At 32.9% G+C, this 15,441-nt stretch overlaps 1 protein-coding gene across 1 annotated transcript in view; it reads left to right on the top strand.

Annotated features, from left to right (window-relative positions):
• Positions 1–4,066: 4,066 nt before the first annotated feature.
• Positions 4,067–15,441, top strand: part of LOC148311325 (uncharacterized) — a gene marked incomplete at its 3' end in the record, with an annotated part of 84,766 nt that continues 73,391 nt past the window's right edge. The window contains exon 1 of the mRNA XM_088256795.1: positions 4,067–4,962. Coding sequence (XP_088112921.1) covers positions 4,104–4,962 — 859 coding nt within the window. The remainder of the gene's footprint in view (positions 4,963–15,441) is intronic.

Below are 15,441 nucleotides of genomic sequence, written 5' to 3'. Positions count from 1 at the left end.
AATAAAAAAATTATAAACGTTGATGGATAGTTATTTGTTTTTAATTCAAATCGATAATTGTAATGAAATGAGGTTTTGTATGTGCATGTTATTTCTTTATGATTTTTAAATAATATTGGATGTAAATTTGTTCTTGATTTCTTCAATGTCGTTGTACCTCCCTTGTTTGCCCACTAACAGTTTTTTAACAGGCTGCTTTCTTTTCATTTTCTCGGGGGTGGTGGATTTTTTAATATTCCATCGGAAATAAATCCATCAGGAAAAAACCTTAAAGTTTCCACTCTAAAGTTTACCAGGATCGGCGCGTCCCGAGTGATTTCCACGCCAAACGACCGAAAGTCATATTTCACACTCATTTCGAAAGCGTTCAACTTCTCGCGTGACATTCTTTATAAATCTGCACGGTGGCACTTATTAAAGGCTGTCGCGCGCGCGCCGAAGCCTCCCCACAAAGTGCCGCGGGGTGGTCGGGGCGAGCGCCGCTACGCCAGTTGATACCAAGTGGTCGGCTCGCTACGACGTCGCGACGCCTGCTGACTACGACGCCGGTCGGAACTATAAGCCAGTAAAAACTTCGGGAGTGTTTCTTCGTGTTTTTATTTACCCGTGTTTATTAAATACAAGAATGTGAGATAATTTATTATTTTTTCTAGTAGTGTTATATTTTATATTTTATTTATTTTAAACATGATTTAATTTGCTGATTTTAAAGGAAAGGGTTGTTTATATTATCCATGTAATATTTTTGTAGTTATAACTCATCAATTACAATTTATTTTTGAAATTTTTTGTACCTATACGATTATATGTAATTCTTAATATATTTTTTTAAATCCATTGTCATTAGTAAAAATATAATCGTGTATATAATATAAATGGTTGAATATTTTTTTTTCGATAAATTAAGATGTAAATGTTTCTTTTTACTTTTGTATAAAGAATGTACCCCACACACGGCTATTTATTTATTTCGACATCATTCTGTTGATAAATACTTATTTGATATTTCATTCATGTAAAAGAATGGAAACACTAAGTGAATTTGAGAATAATTTTGCATTTAATATTATTATAAATAAAAAATAAGTGTAATTGATTTTTAACGAAGGTAGGGTTTATGATTTTTTCTCAAAATTAATATAATTTTTTAATGGGAATAAAAACCAAACTTCTGCTTTAAGAAGCTTATCTTCAGCTAGAATAGTAAGGATAGAAAAGGTAAATATTTTTTTAAAATACCTCACAAACACTCAGATCGCTTTAAAATAAATCTTTCAAGATTTCATTTTGCAATTGGCGGGAATCGAACCCGTGACACCAGTTTTGCAATGGTATTTAAAGTTTTTTCCCTATTCATTTTACCAGTGACTGGGTTTCGTCGTTAACGACATCAGACTGCTCCGATGATCTCGGTAACAACGATGTAAGTATAACAAATATGTAAATTTATCAACGGTGAAAACCAGTCTGATGATGTCGATAACGACAAAACCCGGTCAACGGTTGAATAAAATAAATTTGAAAAAAATATTGAGTTGCTATTTCATTATATTTTATAACTGAATTAAAAACATAACCCACGTTATCTGTTTTATTAAGATATTAAATAATTATTTTTCTCTGCTTATTCGTCCTAAGATCAAATAAAATAACATAAGGACACACTTTATTTTCAAATCACGGTTCACTGAGCTGCTAAATTAAATCTTTTAATTTTTTTTCCTACAAATCTCGTAACAAATTCCTAATTTTCTTGTAATAATACCTGTAATCCTTAAATACTGCTTTTACTCGTATTTACAATTTTTATTGCATGAAAATATTTTTCAACAAAAATGTTTTCAATGTTTGCTCAAAGTTTTTCAATATAGCTAAACTATCAAGGATATTATTTAAACCCATATTTTTCACAAATTTCTTCACAAAAAGGCTTTTTTGCTAGAATATTTATTTTTTTGTAATTATTGGTTTATTTGACCAACCAGCGCTTTCGCTTATTAATAGACACCTTCAAATGGTGGTACAAAATGGTGGAACTGAAAAAAAGATGAATTATTACATTATTATTCAATAAAAGTATCGTTTTTTGTTTTCATTTAATACTCATATTATTATTTTTCATATTTGTATTTCAAAAATAGTCTTTTAAACGTTTATTTATATTATTAACGTTTTTTAAATTGTGGTTTTATCGGTTATTATTGGTGTTGAAAAATCGTGTCATTATTAATTAATTATTTATATTAATAATTGAAGAAAAAAACATGAAACTCTGAAATAAAATCGTTGAGATTAACAAATTAAAAAATGTATATCGATAACCGTTTAATTCATTTCAAAAACATAATATGTTTCTGTTTTTCTCAATTGATTTTTTTTATTTATTTATATTATTGCTTAAAATATAGCTCACAACAATATGTAATTTACTTTTGTTGTCGATCATTCAATAGAATGTGAATTTCAGAAATTCCGAAAAGTTGCTTCTCACAAATGCAAAAGTTGTAGTTGAAAGTTCTTTTGAGCTTTACCTTCAGTACGTCTCCTGTGAACGCCGGTCAGCTTCTATTTACCTCCACTGTATATTTATACTGTATTTCACATACCCCCTGTGTATTTCGCGTCATCTCTGCAAATAGCTTTGTCCCTTACATGCACACGTGCCCTCGCATATTGCATCTCAATCTTTATATCATCCATCTCTTATTTATTCCAATTCATGAAATATTCATTCCGAACTTTTCACGTGAGTACTTTTCAGTCTGCTGAGGTAGAGTACCTTAACATTAAAATTCAAATGAAGATGGATGCATCATTTTGGAGAATGTATCACATCCCTCGACTTGAGATGAATCGAGGTTGTGTAAATTATTAAAGTACAAATATTTCCTCCCTAAGTAAAAAGCCATTAATAATTCGCCACATAGATAGGTATTAAACTGGTGTATACTAATGCAATTGATCTTCCTGGAATTAAAGTTAACGTTTTTTCACTTTCTTGGTTAATTAATTCATTTTTATAGTTAACACTTGCAGTTCTGAAATAATGTTTAGTTTCTATTATCTTGTTTGTGCGACTTCCTGGAGTTCAGATGAAAACATTATTTATTAATCATTTTCCATTTGTTTGGTGAAATTTTAAGAAAACAAAAAAAAAACCTTTTTTACATTTTCATGAATTTTAAACGAAATTTTCATAATTGAAGAAGAATTTCATTAACAAAATGGTATTTTTATGTGTAATTTGAAAATAAGAAATACTCTTTGAAAAAACAAAAAAAAAACAAATCATTTTGAATGAGACTAGTTGCTCTCAGTTTTCTTAGAAAATATAAATTATGAGAAATATGGATAAATTATCTTAAAAATTAATAAAAAAAAGCAAGTCATAACTTTTCGGGAATCCAATAGTCATACCGATTTCATAATTTCTAACGATAATATGGGTCTGTTGGAAAATCATTGCAGTTAAAAGGAATAAAACATCATTTGAAGCTATATTTTATTTATGGAAGACAAACAAATTTGAAAAAAAAAGCATCTTCAGCAAACAAAACGTTTTTTTTGCCCTGAAAAAAAAAATTCGCAGTAACGTACGAAATGTTTCACAAGCAAAATTATTTAAGAAATTTGTTTTTATATAGATTTCAACAAATGGTAAAAATGTCGCACGCCGTTGATGTAGGAAGCTTAAATTAGGATTAGTGCAATCTGAAAAATGACTTGGCATTCGAAACGGTAAACTCTGCAATAAACGTGCAAGTTCATTGATCACGTAAAAATGCAGGAGTAGCGCACTGCCGGGTCCGGAACGTAGACAGGTAGACAGGGATGTTTCTCTAATTGACAGCTTAGCACGGCGGAGACATTATTTCGCTCTCGTTATTCGCTTTGCCACCCCTTCCCCCTAACTCTTCTCCGACATGTAGAAATATTTATGTCACGGACTGAATACATTGTATACATTTATTTACTAACGTTTCAAATGCATTTGCAGTATTATCTCGGATATTTTTTTTATTTTTTAATTATTATTTCGGATAAGACAGTCGTTTGTGAATGATGATTAATTATGAACTCAAAGTAAAAAACAATCAAATAAAATGCACAGAAGTGCATATGAATATACTTCTCCGTTGAACAATTACTATAACACAAATCATCGTGGACCAGAATTAAACCGCCACTATGGCCAAGTAGTGCAAGATACTTTTCCACAAGACCCACATTACAGTCCATCAGCGTATAATAATTCTGCTGCTCAGATAATCCACAGACCAGACCTATATGAAGGAAGTAATGACAATACCTTAAGAGCGGAAGAGAGGAATTGGTACATAGAAAACCACAAGAATACCGACAACTACTATATACGAAACCACGAGACTCTGCCGAGAACTTCCAAGGACCAACAAAAGGAAGATGACAAAAAACAGGAATGTGATGTGGATACTGGCGTTACGCGCAGAATCGGAGCCAACGGGAGAATCAGGCGAAAGGAAGACAGATGCTCTTGCGAGTGTTGGCCAACAATCACCCCGGAAGTACCAACCATTGAAGATTTACAACAAAACAACAAGTCAGTCAATCAATCAGCCGTCGATATGGTAGCTTCCTACGGGGTTTATCAAAACCCCCACGATGACGATGATCAGTCGGGATTTGTCAGGATCACTAACAGGGGATATCCTTACCAAAACCAACAGCAAGGGGTCGTGGTCAATGAAGCGGGTGACAGTTCCGTAGTTCCCCGGGGAACGGAAGTGGTGGACAATCGTGATGAGAGGAATTCTCTCGACAAGTGTTGTGGTTTACTCAGTGGAGGAAGCAATGTCCCCGCGGCAAGTGCCCAAGAGGTGGATTGTTGGGTCACATGCTGCAAGCCGGCTATTTTCCTTTTTCTCTTGATCCTGATGGTCGTTGTCTTCGCGCTGGTGTCAGGACTATTGGTGTACTACAACTGTAAGTATATACGCATTCTATTTTCACATAATGTGATTACCTCTTGTTTGATTGACTGCCTTTTAAATATCAGTGCTCCGCAACCGGTATGTCGTAAACACAGGTGTGCCGCGGTCACATTCAATGTATTTAACATTTCACAAATTTTCATTTTGCACATTCACAAATTATTTTTCTAATATTTTTTTTTCAAAATTATGGTTTTGTCAAAAATCAAGCTAAATTTGAAACTTTGGTCCTCATTGAAACAAACGCAGGCATCTCATTAATCAATTATTATTTAATAATAACTAACGATTGCGTAAACATAAATGTGCTATTGTTTTATGTATGTGGTTAGTTGTCCGCCTCCGTAGTGTAATTATCAGCACGCTTGGCTACCGTACTGGAGGTCCCGGGTTTGATTCCCAGAGGGGGGGGTAAAATAAATATAAGCGATTTTTCCACTTTAATATTTATTCAATACTACCCAGGACTGGTACCCGAAGAGGAGGGCTGATGACCTTTCCTTCATGTGTTAACAATCGATTTAATATTGCGTTTATATGATGCAGTGCCATATGTACCATTGGTTGCGGATAAAGGTTTTAAATTGGGAAAAAAATTCAAATTAAAAACAACAACAAAAATTGAAAAATTTTGTATCATTTTAATACTTATATACTTTACCTTCTGGTGTGCCGGGGATTTCTAGGAAGAATTTCAGTGTGTCGTAGTTGAAAAAAGGTTGCGGAGCACTGACGTACTGCATGCTTACATTTTGATATTGTAGAAAAATGTGTGACGTATTGTGTTTTATCTAAAATATAAGGGGGATCTTTATGTTCCCAAAACGCCACAAGTACCGCTGTAGCAGTTTACTTTCCAAAATCGTAAAACCCTTTCAGCTGGCAGGGATGAGTCGGCGGATCCACCCCGCGCAGTAAAGTAATATCTGATGGCAACACCCGCGCTATCTTTACGAAATGGTGTATTAAAATTTATTCCGTAAGGCACGGCACCCCCCCGCTGTGTGGTCCCCGTATAATGTATTGCCAGCTGTAAAACTGCTACGCCGTACATTTCGCACTAGACTGCTGACTAGCGGCGATGCACCGGTTCAAGCTACAATGTACTATTCACGCAATCATTCCACAATGCATCGGGTTTAATTAGTTTTTTAGCATCCTTTTTTTTTAAATCAAACATTCGCATTAGACCAATTATTGAGTTTTCATTCTTTTCACTAAAAAAATTGTGTTACCTACAAGATATTATTACATTATTCATGCAATCATTCTACAATGTATCGGTTTTAATTAGTTTTTACGCATAATATTTTATTATTTAAAATTTAACACATGTTTTAGAACACTGATTGGAGTTTATTTTATTCCACACTAGTTTCGAAAACTTCAGATAGGTGATCACAAAAACCTTTTGTGTTTGTTTCGGGTTTCATTAGTTTTTAAGCATACGTTTTGACTATTAAAAATTAAACATCGTATTCCACCACCATCTGTAGTTTTTGAAAGTAGTCGCGTGTAATGAAATAAAACTCAAGTGGTATTAAACAAGCGTTTATTTTTTTTCCCCCCATTTACGAGTATTTTCCCTATCCTTACCATCCTACCTGCAGACAAGGCAAAAAACAAGGTTTTGCTAGTATCCCTAAAGAACAAACAAAAGAAAAAGAAAAAAAGATTCAAGCACAAAAAATGAGAGCGTCATCGCCATTTTTCATAACTGTGATTTTCTTATCTAAATTTCCAATTACTTTCCGTTCGATTACAATTTTATTGAAATTTGTTCCGTTTAATGAGATGCATCACATCCGTGGGTGCATCCCACTTGTATGGATTCAATTCATCGCAATGAAAGCACAACCTCACTTTTTCACTGAATAGGCAATTTGTACAAATGAAACCACCCTTGTGGTCTCCCCTATGTCGCAACCCTTCATTGTACGGAAGCGATATTCATGCACACAATCGCTGGCGGCAATGAAGGTTTTCAGAATTGATTGGATGAGCTTGATGCATTATGACATCGGCACTTAGGCAATTAATCTGGTTCAATTTTCCGAGTATAAGTTATTGTTCGATAAACCAAACAATTTTTTTTAAATTTTCAGTTTATTTAAATTAGAAAAAAAAGAATATGGGTACAAAAAAAATATAAATATGAAACCATAGAATCTACTTTGTATAATAAATGAATTTGAAAAAGTAACTTTGTGGTATGATAATATAAACGTCTCCTTATCATTCATTGTTCACTTTGTGGAATGCCACTTATGAGTTTTATTATAAGTGATATTACAAAAAGTAAAAGATGAATGATAAAGAGAGTATTATGAGAATGTTGTTAAATATTCGAATGGTGGTAGCTGTTACAATAGGCATCGCAATTGCGTTATTGGTTTTGTACATACATATATTGTAAAAGAAAATAAAACATTATACATTTTGTCATCTCAGATGATGCAGCATATGGAAGTCTGGATATTTAAAAAACTTATGACCATTCATGGACTGGTTATGTGATCACTTTATACATGCACACAAGCACACTACTCAAAATTTTGGAACTCATTAATATATCATATAAATCTCAAGTCGCTTCATGTGTGAGCTTGCGGCAGTATCTATGGTTGATTTGAGTAAGATTTTTTTGCAGAGACCTTTTACTTTTGAATGTAAACAAGAGTTATTTTGCATACTGGGAGACGACTTAAAATGTGATTTTCAAGTTTTTTATTTACAACATTATGGGTGTGTACAAATCCCTGTTCAAAAAAACTAATAGCATTTTTTTTACATTAATAAATGACAATTTCGGCACTGAACTGTATACTATGACGCCAATTATCCGTATTAGGGAGAGCGTATTTCAACATTGAATATTCTGATGAACAACTCAAGGTTCGGTTCTAATAATCCCTACGTTGCATTGGTAACCGCACCTAATTAACACAATTTACATGACTAATTCCACTAATAGCTGATTAAACATTTCACAAATGATCAGGTGCTTGCACTTGCACTGCATCGTTATCATTTGTTTGCATGCACATATGAATATAAAGTTTTAGTAAGTACTTTTTTGCTCATTTTAGCACTATAGTAGATGTTAAATATCAAATGATTTAGGAATGACTGAAAAGGTAATCACTCACTTTTTTTCAATTTAATACTTACCATATTAAGGATTTAAAACACATCGGGTAGACTGTCTAGGATGCAACTGCAGTGAGGATACATAAAATGCATTTTTCTTACTGCTGAAGGTCTATGAGCACTAAGTAACATAACATCGTAACCAACATGACATATTTTTTTTGCTATAAAAATATGTTATACAAATATAATTCTTCACTTTGAACCCTTATCCGCACCTCAATGGTGCATAGGGTACTGCATCATATAAATGCAGTGTTATCTTGATCGTTAACATGAAGCAAAGGTGATCAGCCCTCCGCTTCAGGTACCAGTCCAGGGTAATATTGAAAAAATATTACAGTGAAAAAAATCACTTATATGTATTTGACCCCCCTGGGAATCGAACCTGGGACCTCCAGAACGGTAGGCGAGCTTGCTGACCATTACACTACGGAGGTGGACGAAGAAGAATGAAGAAGAGAAGACAAATATAATTAATTGTTGAAACCTTACTATTGAAGCGCCTAACATTGATATATACGAGTGCAAATGAGCAGAAAAAGAAACACATCAACACGTTTATATTTCACTGAGATCGAAATTTTCACTGGCTCGCACGCGACGTTTAAAGAGGCGTAGCTCGGTAGTACGTATGTTTCATAGATCCAAAGAGAAAATATTTAATTTGAGAGAACATTAAAAAATGAAGTAAATTTAGAGTTGATGATGTGATATACACTTCACTTGAAAACTGACGTCGTGGGTTATTGATATTTATGTATTATACAATAATGTTGCACGTATATAAAGTGATCACTTTAATTAGCCTGTGACAGGTTTTAAACCTTGTAAATACCTAGGCCTCCATATTCAACTGCGTCTATGTTTAAATTTGAATAATGCTGATTGATATGATTCGTGAACTTTGATTTGGATTAAATTTTTTCTTCATTAAAGTAGTGTCAAAAATATGTTTTTTTTTTAAATATATGAAACAAATACCGTATGGATCAGTACGAAAAAATCTTTTCACGTTTTAAATACTGGTTCTAACGCATACAATCGCATCGTATTGATAAAATGGCTTAAAAGAGACGCATATGGTACAAAGTCCGCTATACTCGTGTGTATGTACGTTATTTCAAATGAAAAACGTTTTTTTTCACAGCCAATCGTTTAATCGCTCAATTTGCTGTGTTCCAGTCCACTCGCACAAAGAAAAATATTCACAATAACGGCTGCAAGAGACGAGAGTTCTCGCTATGTTATATTTAAATTTGTTTTCACACCCTGCATGGAGATTTGGAGTTATTACTACGCTGGAAACGGTCGCAGGAGTATTTATTGCAAATTGAAAACGTGTATTTCCCAGATGCATCCAATAATATCATCGCTAGTTTTGTATGCAATTTACAGCACCTTCTTTTCTGCTCTGCAAAAAAAGATCAGTACGAGTATTTTAAAATCAGGGTTTTTTAAAATATTTTTAAATTTAAAAATTAACTATATTTAAATGTCACATAATAAATTTCAACGGACTTTTTTTAATGTGTCGTTGTTCGCCTCCGTGGTCTAATAGTAAGGATGTTTTACCTATATAAATGAGATCGGGAATCGAGACTGGGCTTATTTTTTTTTTATTCGTCCTGCCGAATATACTATAGAACCGATAGAAAATTAAACAACGAATTTTAAGGAATTCATCCTAACATGGCATAATTATTCCCTATTGGATGTGTATTCATAATTTGAAAAATATTGATTTTATTATTCTGCTTCTTTTTCTTCATCGTCCTCTTCGTCTTCTTCTTTTTCTTCTTTTGTGTTCACTCTCTAGGTGTACATCTCGTCATACATACTCGCCGATTATTTCAACTTCTGGCCTGATCACTTTCAATTACTTGGATCCTTGATCATGCCCACTTTTACTCTTCTTCTATTTTCAACTACACTCGTCTCGTGAATTTGTTATAACTATTTCTTCACTCATTCGATTCACATCCCCAAACCATCTCAACACACCTTTCTTAATTTTATCGATAATGCTTATCTCAGCCTTGCATTATTTCCTTACAACATCATTCTAACGTCTATCATACATCATTTGCTGCACTTTTATCTGAGAAATCGCATTTCGACTGCAATCAATCTACTTTCATCCTTCTTTTGACAACCCTATAAAAAAGGATTAGAACTAGGACTTTTGACGTTGTGTACCTACTGCTAGTTAAGCTTCTTTAATAAGTTGTAATACACAAATAATATCGTAGATAAGTTCAAAACTACTGCACTCAATACAGAGTGTCTCAAACTGTCATTTCTCGTAATAAGCGAACGTACGATCGGATTCTCTTTTAAGTTTTAAGGCAAAAATCTGTCCCGAGCAGACGATATGCTCGAGTTACCGAAAGAAAAACAAACATCGCTTTCGTGTATCGAATAAGGAAAGTTTCTTCATCGTTATATGGAGTCGAGACCTTATCTGATGGACTCTTCTCAGAACGTACTTTGGAAATACTCTTTGCTTAATTTTCTCCCGACATGGTAGCCTGATCAAATATTGATCGAAGTTCTTCCATTTCGTCTAGCGTGTCCCCAAGATTCCACGCTTTCAGGTGCACTGATAAAATTTGCATAGTAGGTGGATTTGTGTGCTCTCTTTAGATAGGGTAGTTGATATTCCGAGTACATAGGGATGCGGAGGGTATTTTCTAGACCATTTAAATCCATTGGAACAGTCTTGATGACTGGGTTTGAAAATTCGACTTGTCGAAAATTCGTCGTGATTAATTTTATTGGTTTGGCGTTTAATTTGTAGAACTCCATAATTTATATTATAAATATTAAAATCAATCACTGATTTTTCGGGTCCACAATAGTTCGATAATGCCCTAAAAATTGAAACAATTATAACGTATTTTGTTTTTTTTTTATATGTTTCTAAAAATAAAAATAAACAACTCACAAGACCTTAAGAATCAGTACTTGATTTAAATATTTAAAATACAACACGATTTTTTTTTTAATAGTAATTTGATCCACCTGGGTAAAATTTAACAAATTCACATGGAGTTTTTAGGGTCTACAATAGTTCAATAATGCCCTAACAAGTTGAAACAATTGTAACCTTTATTTTTTAATATTATTCTTAAGTAAAATAAATACAACTCATAAGACCATAAGAATCAGTGCTTGATTTTAATATTTAGAACATAAAACGATTTTTTTAAATAGTAATTTGATCCCCCAAGGTAAAATTTAACGAATTCGACAGTTTAATCTGAACCCAGCCATCATGGCAGCCAAACGCGCTTACCACCGCACCACAGAAGCAGATGATACAAAAAAATCTGAGAATTTTTATTCCTTTTAATAAATATTAACAAAATTCTACACACCAATTTTATGATATTTTGCTTACAAAACGGTTAAATAGAAGAATTAAAAAATGTTCAATTCAAATTTCACTACCTATGTTTAAATAAATATTAGTTATCCCTGTATTCAAAATTCAGGCACGTTCGTTCATTTTTATTTCATTTGATAAAAAAACTACTTTTCTGTTTCAATTTAAATTTAAATACGAATGAAAGATGTTTTTTCAAATAAATACGCATCAAAAACCAAAGAACGTTATATTCACAGCGAAACTGCTAATAATTTTAAATTGTACTAATCAATGTCAGTTACAAAAACTGATATCTTTTTCATCAACCCTAATTATTATTACTCAGCGAAACTCACCCGTGAAAATAGTCAATTTAAACGTTTCATTAACGAAAATTTAAACAGTGTTTGAACCTAAATAACGTTTTGGAATTCAGAAACTGTGTTCCTCTTAAATTGTGAGGGCGTATTTTTCGAGGCCTTACGAAATATGAAAGATTATGATAATGTCATATCCACTACATTATGGATACCATAGTTAGTCATAGGAAGTTATGGGTGTAGAGTGAAGATAATATTTATATGAATGGTGGAGGGATACTTGGGATACTTGGAGGCTGGGTAAATAGAAATTTAGATACGGTCACTGATCATTTCTCGTGACGTTTTGATCCTGAATAATGACATAACAGAAGGGTGGAACTAACATACAACCACTTTCATCTATAATAGAGATGGCAAAAATTTAGTATTAGTGTCAAAAATATATAGAAACATTAACAACCTCCGACAATTTATTTCAGGAAAAAAACCTTATTATTATTACAACGTAGGAATATTATCCTTTATATTTATTTTAATACATATTTGTGTGTGTATATATACGTATACACAGACACGTATATATCGAGCCCGACACCTCTAGAACGGTAGCCAAGCGCGCTGACTACTGTGCTATAGAGGGGAACAAATAGTTGAAATAATAGTGAATATATTATATAATATTGTTATTTACATCGCAACTAAGGTGAGAAGAATATAAAAGTCTGGGTATTTGCAAGGCTTATGACCTGTCACAAGTCTTGTAAATACCCAGACTTTTACATTAGGTTTAAGTAATCAATTTACACACATGTCGAAATACCATTCTATCCATGATTGAAAACCACATTTCTCATTTTTTTGGGAGTTAAACATATGTATATGATCAATCTCAACAGTATCTATGGTTGTTTTGAGAAAAATTTTATGTAGCAGAAACCCTTTCATTACGATGTATGCAATACATTTCCCAGATTATTTTACACACTGGGAGATGCTTTTTCTTCATATACGTTGAGATCGTTGTTCTTCTTTATCTATGTTGAGATGTCGAAATGTAAAAATAACTCCAAAGTTGAGATACTTAGATTTGTGAGCAAGGATGTTGTCACACACAAAATGTCGCAAATAATGTTACTCTGGACTGTTGCAAAAAATGCTAACATGAAACGCAGGGCTGATTACCTTTCCGTCATATAAGAGTATTTAAAGATCAAAAAAACACTTCTTAGATACGAAACATTATTAGGTGTGGATTAGGGTTCGAAAAAATGTTATACGAGCTTTCATAAAATAAGTGGTATTTATTTCTTACACTCTTCGAACAAAAATATTAAGAGATTTCCATAGTAAGCCGCTTGCTGAGCACTCGACTGCGACCACTTTGTTCAAATGACATTCTTTACAACATGTACTTTGTTTTATCTTGAATATACAAAACTTCAAGAGGAAATCATGGCTCGTGTTGGGGCGCTAGGGGAGGTATCAAAAAATTCATATGCCATGTCGATACGACGCTTAAGCTCAGAAGAGAGAATCCTTGTTCCTGCTTGGCTAAATCCCCCTTTATTCAGTTTATTTTTGCTCTTTAGGATTTATCCGTCTCGGTACATGTGACTCCTTCACTGTGTCTCCTGCTATACAATACTACTTTAGTTCTAGTTGGCGTTTCGTACAGAATTCTCCGTGAAAATGTTTGGCATTTTTCTTCATATGCCTTCTAAGAATCAATTCGTTCGGCCAGTAAAAAAATGTCAATCGATTTTTTACTCGATGTATAATAAACATATTTTCTTAGAAATGATAGATTCACAGTATTTTGAAAATCAAAACTTTATTTCATAAGTTACTAAAAATAATGTAATTTTTTTGTTTTATTTTTTTTAGTAACAAGTACTCGGCTGTCCAAACTTAAAACAGATTAAGAGACTTTTTTGTAGTACGTTTTTTTAGCATTTTTGGACAAGTAGAATCTACTTAATCCGAAAACCCAAAAAAAAACCTACCTACTACAAAAATGTCCCTTACTGTGTTTTGAGTTTGGACAGCCATGCTGCATTGAGATGTTCACTACACTGAAGTAAGTTAAAATACTATAGTGTAAAGGAGGTAAATAATAAATAATATAAATTGATCGTCAGTGAGATTTCTATACGGTAAAAAAATGGCTTGTAATATATCATTTGAAAATAAATTAATTACATTTCGACATTTCAACAACGATGAAGAATAAATAATTCTGAGTAATTACAGTACTTACGATCATAGGCTAGTTGAAGTGATCACTTTATAGACGTTTAACATTCATTATTCTACACATGGTTGACAACCACACTTCTTTATTTTTTAGGAATCATACATATATAATCATTGACACGTTCTTACATACGTGAGTTCTCGGCAACATACGTGGTTGAGATGGGTAACCTTTTTTTATCTAGAGACCTTTATTTAAATATATGCAATGTTCTTTCTGAATTATTTCAATTACATACATACGATGCATTGAAACAAACAAATAATTGAAAAAAAAATTGTTTTTTTTTTTACTTGTTACTACTACTACCATCACGCCATTTCCCCGCAGGGGTAGGGAGAGAGGATGGAATGCCACACTCTTCTGTCCTAACATACACTCCTCGCCTCCTTCACATCCATACATCTAGTCATACATGCCCTCCGATTACGCAGACTTTTGACACCGCCAGATTTTAGGTTCTGATTAATCTGATCGTGCCAAGTCTTTTTCGGTCGTCCACGTTCTGTTTTCCCTCTCGCATTCGCCACATATATTTTCTCAGTCATTATCTCGTTATCGTTTACTTTTTACAATTATTATTAATAATTATCCAGAAAAAAACACCGAGTAAATGATTCCTTTTTCATATCCTTTAAGCGCTATTATAAGTTTACTAGCAATAATTATTTTTTATGCTGTAAGCGAGTAGGTGTTCGTAATTTTAATTAAGCCGTAAAATTGTGTTTAGTCGTAAACACTGTGCTGGCAATATTTTTATAAATGTTTTTGCGGCCATACAACGCATAAATTTTCGAAAATTTTCCACCGTGCCGTTCCGAAATACACGCACAACCATAAAATCTACAATGCTTAGTTTTAACAAGGCGTTATCATGAACTGTTATTACGTTTACCTATAATGAAAAGTTACATAAGATTTTGCTAATTGCTTTTAACGGTCATACAATTGCGTTGAGTTTTAAACATCGAATAAAACCAGTACTAAATCTCAACTATCGTAAAACGGTGTTTTACTATCATGGTAATGTCTTAATGTAAAATGTTTGATGGATACTTTTTTTCAGTAAATGCTCAGAAACGGAACATCTTATGTAATATACTCATTTTAGACTTAGGGCGGGATATTCAAAAAGACCAGAACATTAAACGTTATTGATTTTTTTCCGTTGTTATATTGAAAAAAAAAACATGTTTTTTTTAAACAAATATATGGCTTAAAAAAAATAGTTATTGAAAGGTAAAAATTATTTATTTTATTTTATTATTTATTCATAATAAAAAAAAATCTAACGTAAATTCTAAAAAAAAATTATGCGGAGACACGTCTCGACCCTCGCGTAGCCGATCACTATCTACATTGGATGATTGCGAG

This window comes from Brachycentrus maculatus, unplaced genomic scaffold, assembly GCF_059751285.1.
Source record: "Brachycentrus maculatus isolate JH-2025_06_01 unplaced genomic scaffold, ASM5975128v1 h1tg000067l, whole genome shotgun sequence".
Taxonomy (NCBI): domain Eukaryota; kingdom Metazoa; phylum Arthropoda; class Insecta; order Trichoptera; family Brachycentridae; genus Brachycentrus; species Brachycentrus maculatus.
Note: the sequence above shows the minus strand (reverse complement) of the source record. Positions and strands in the feature narration are given on the sequence as shown.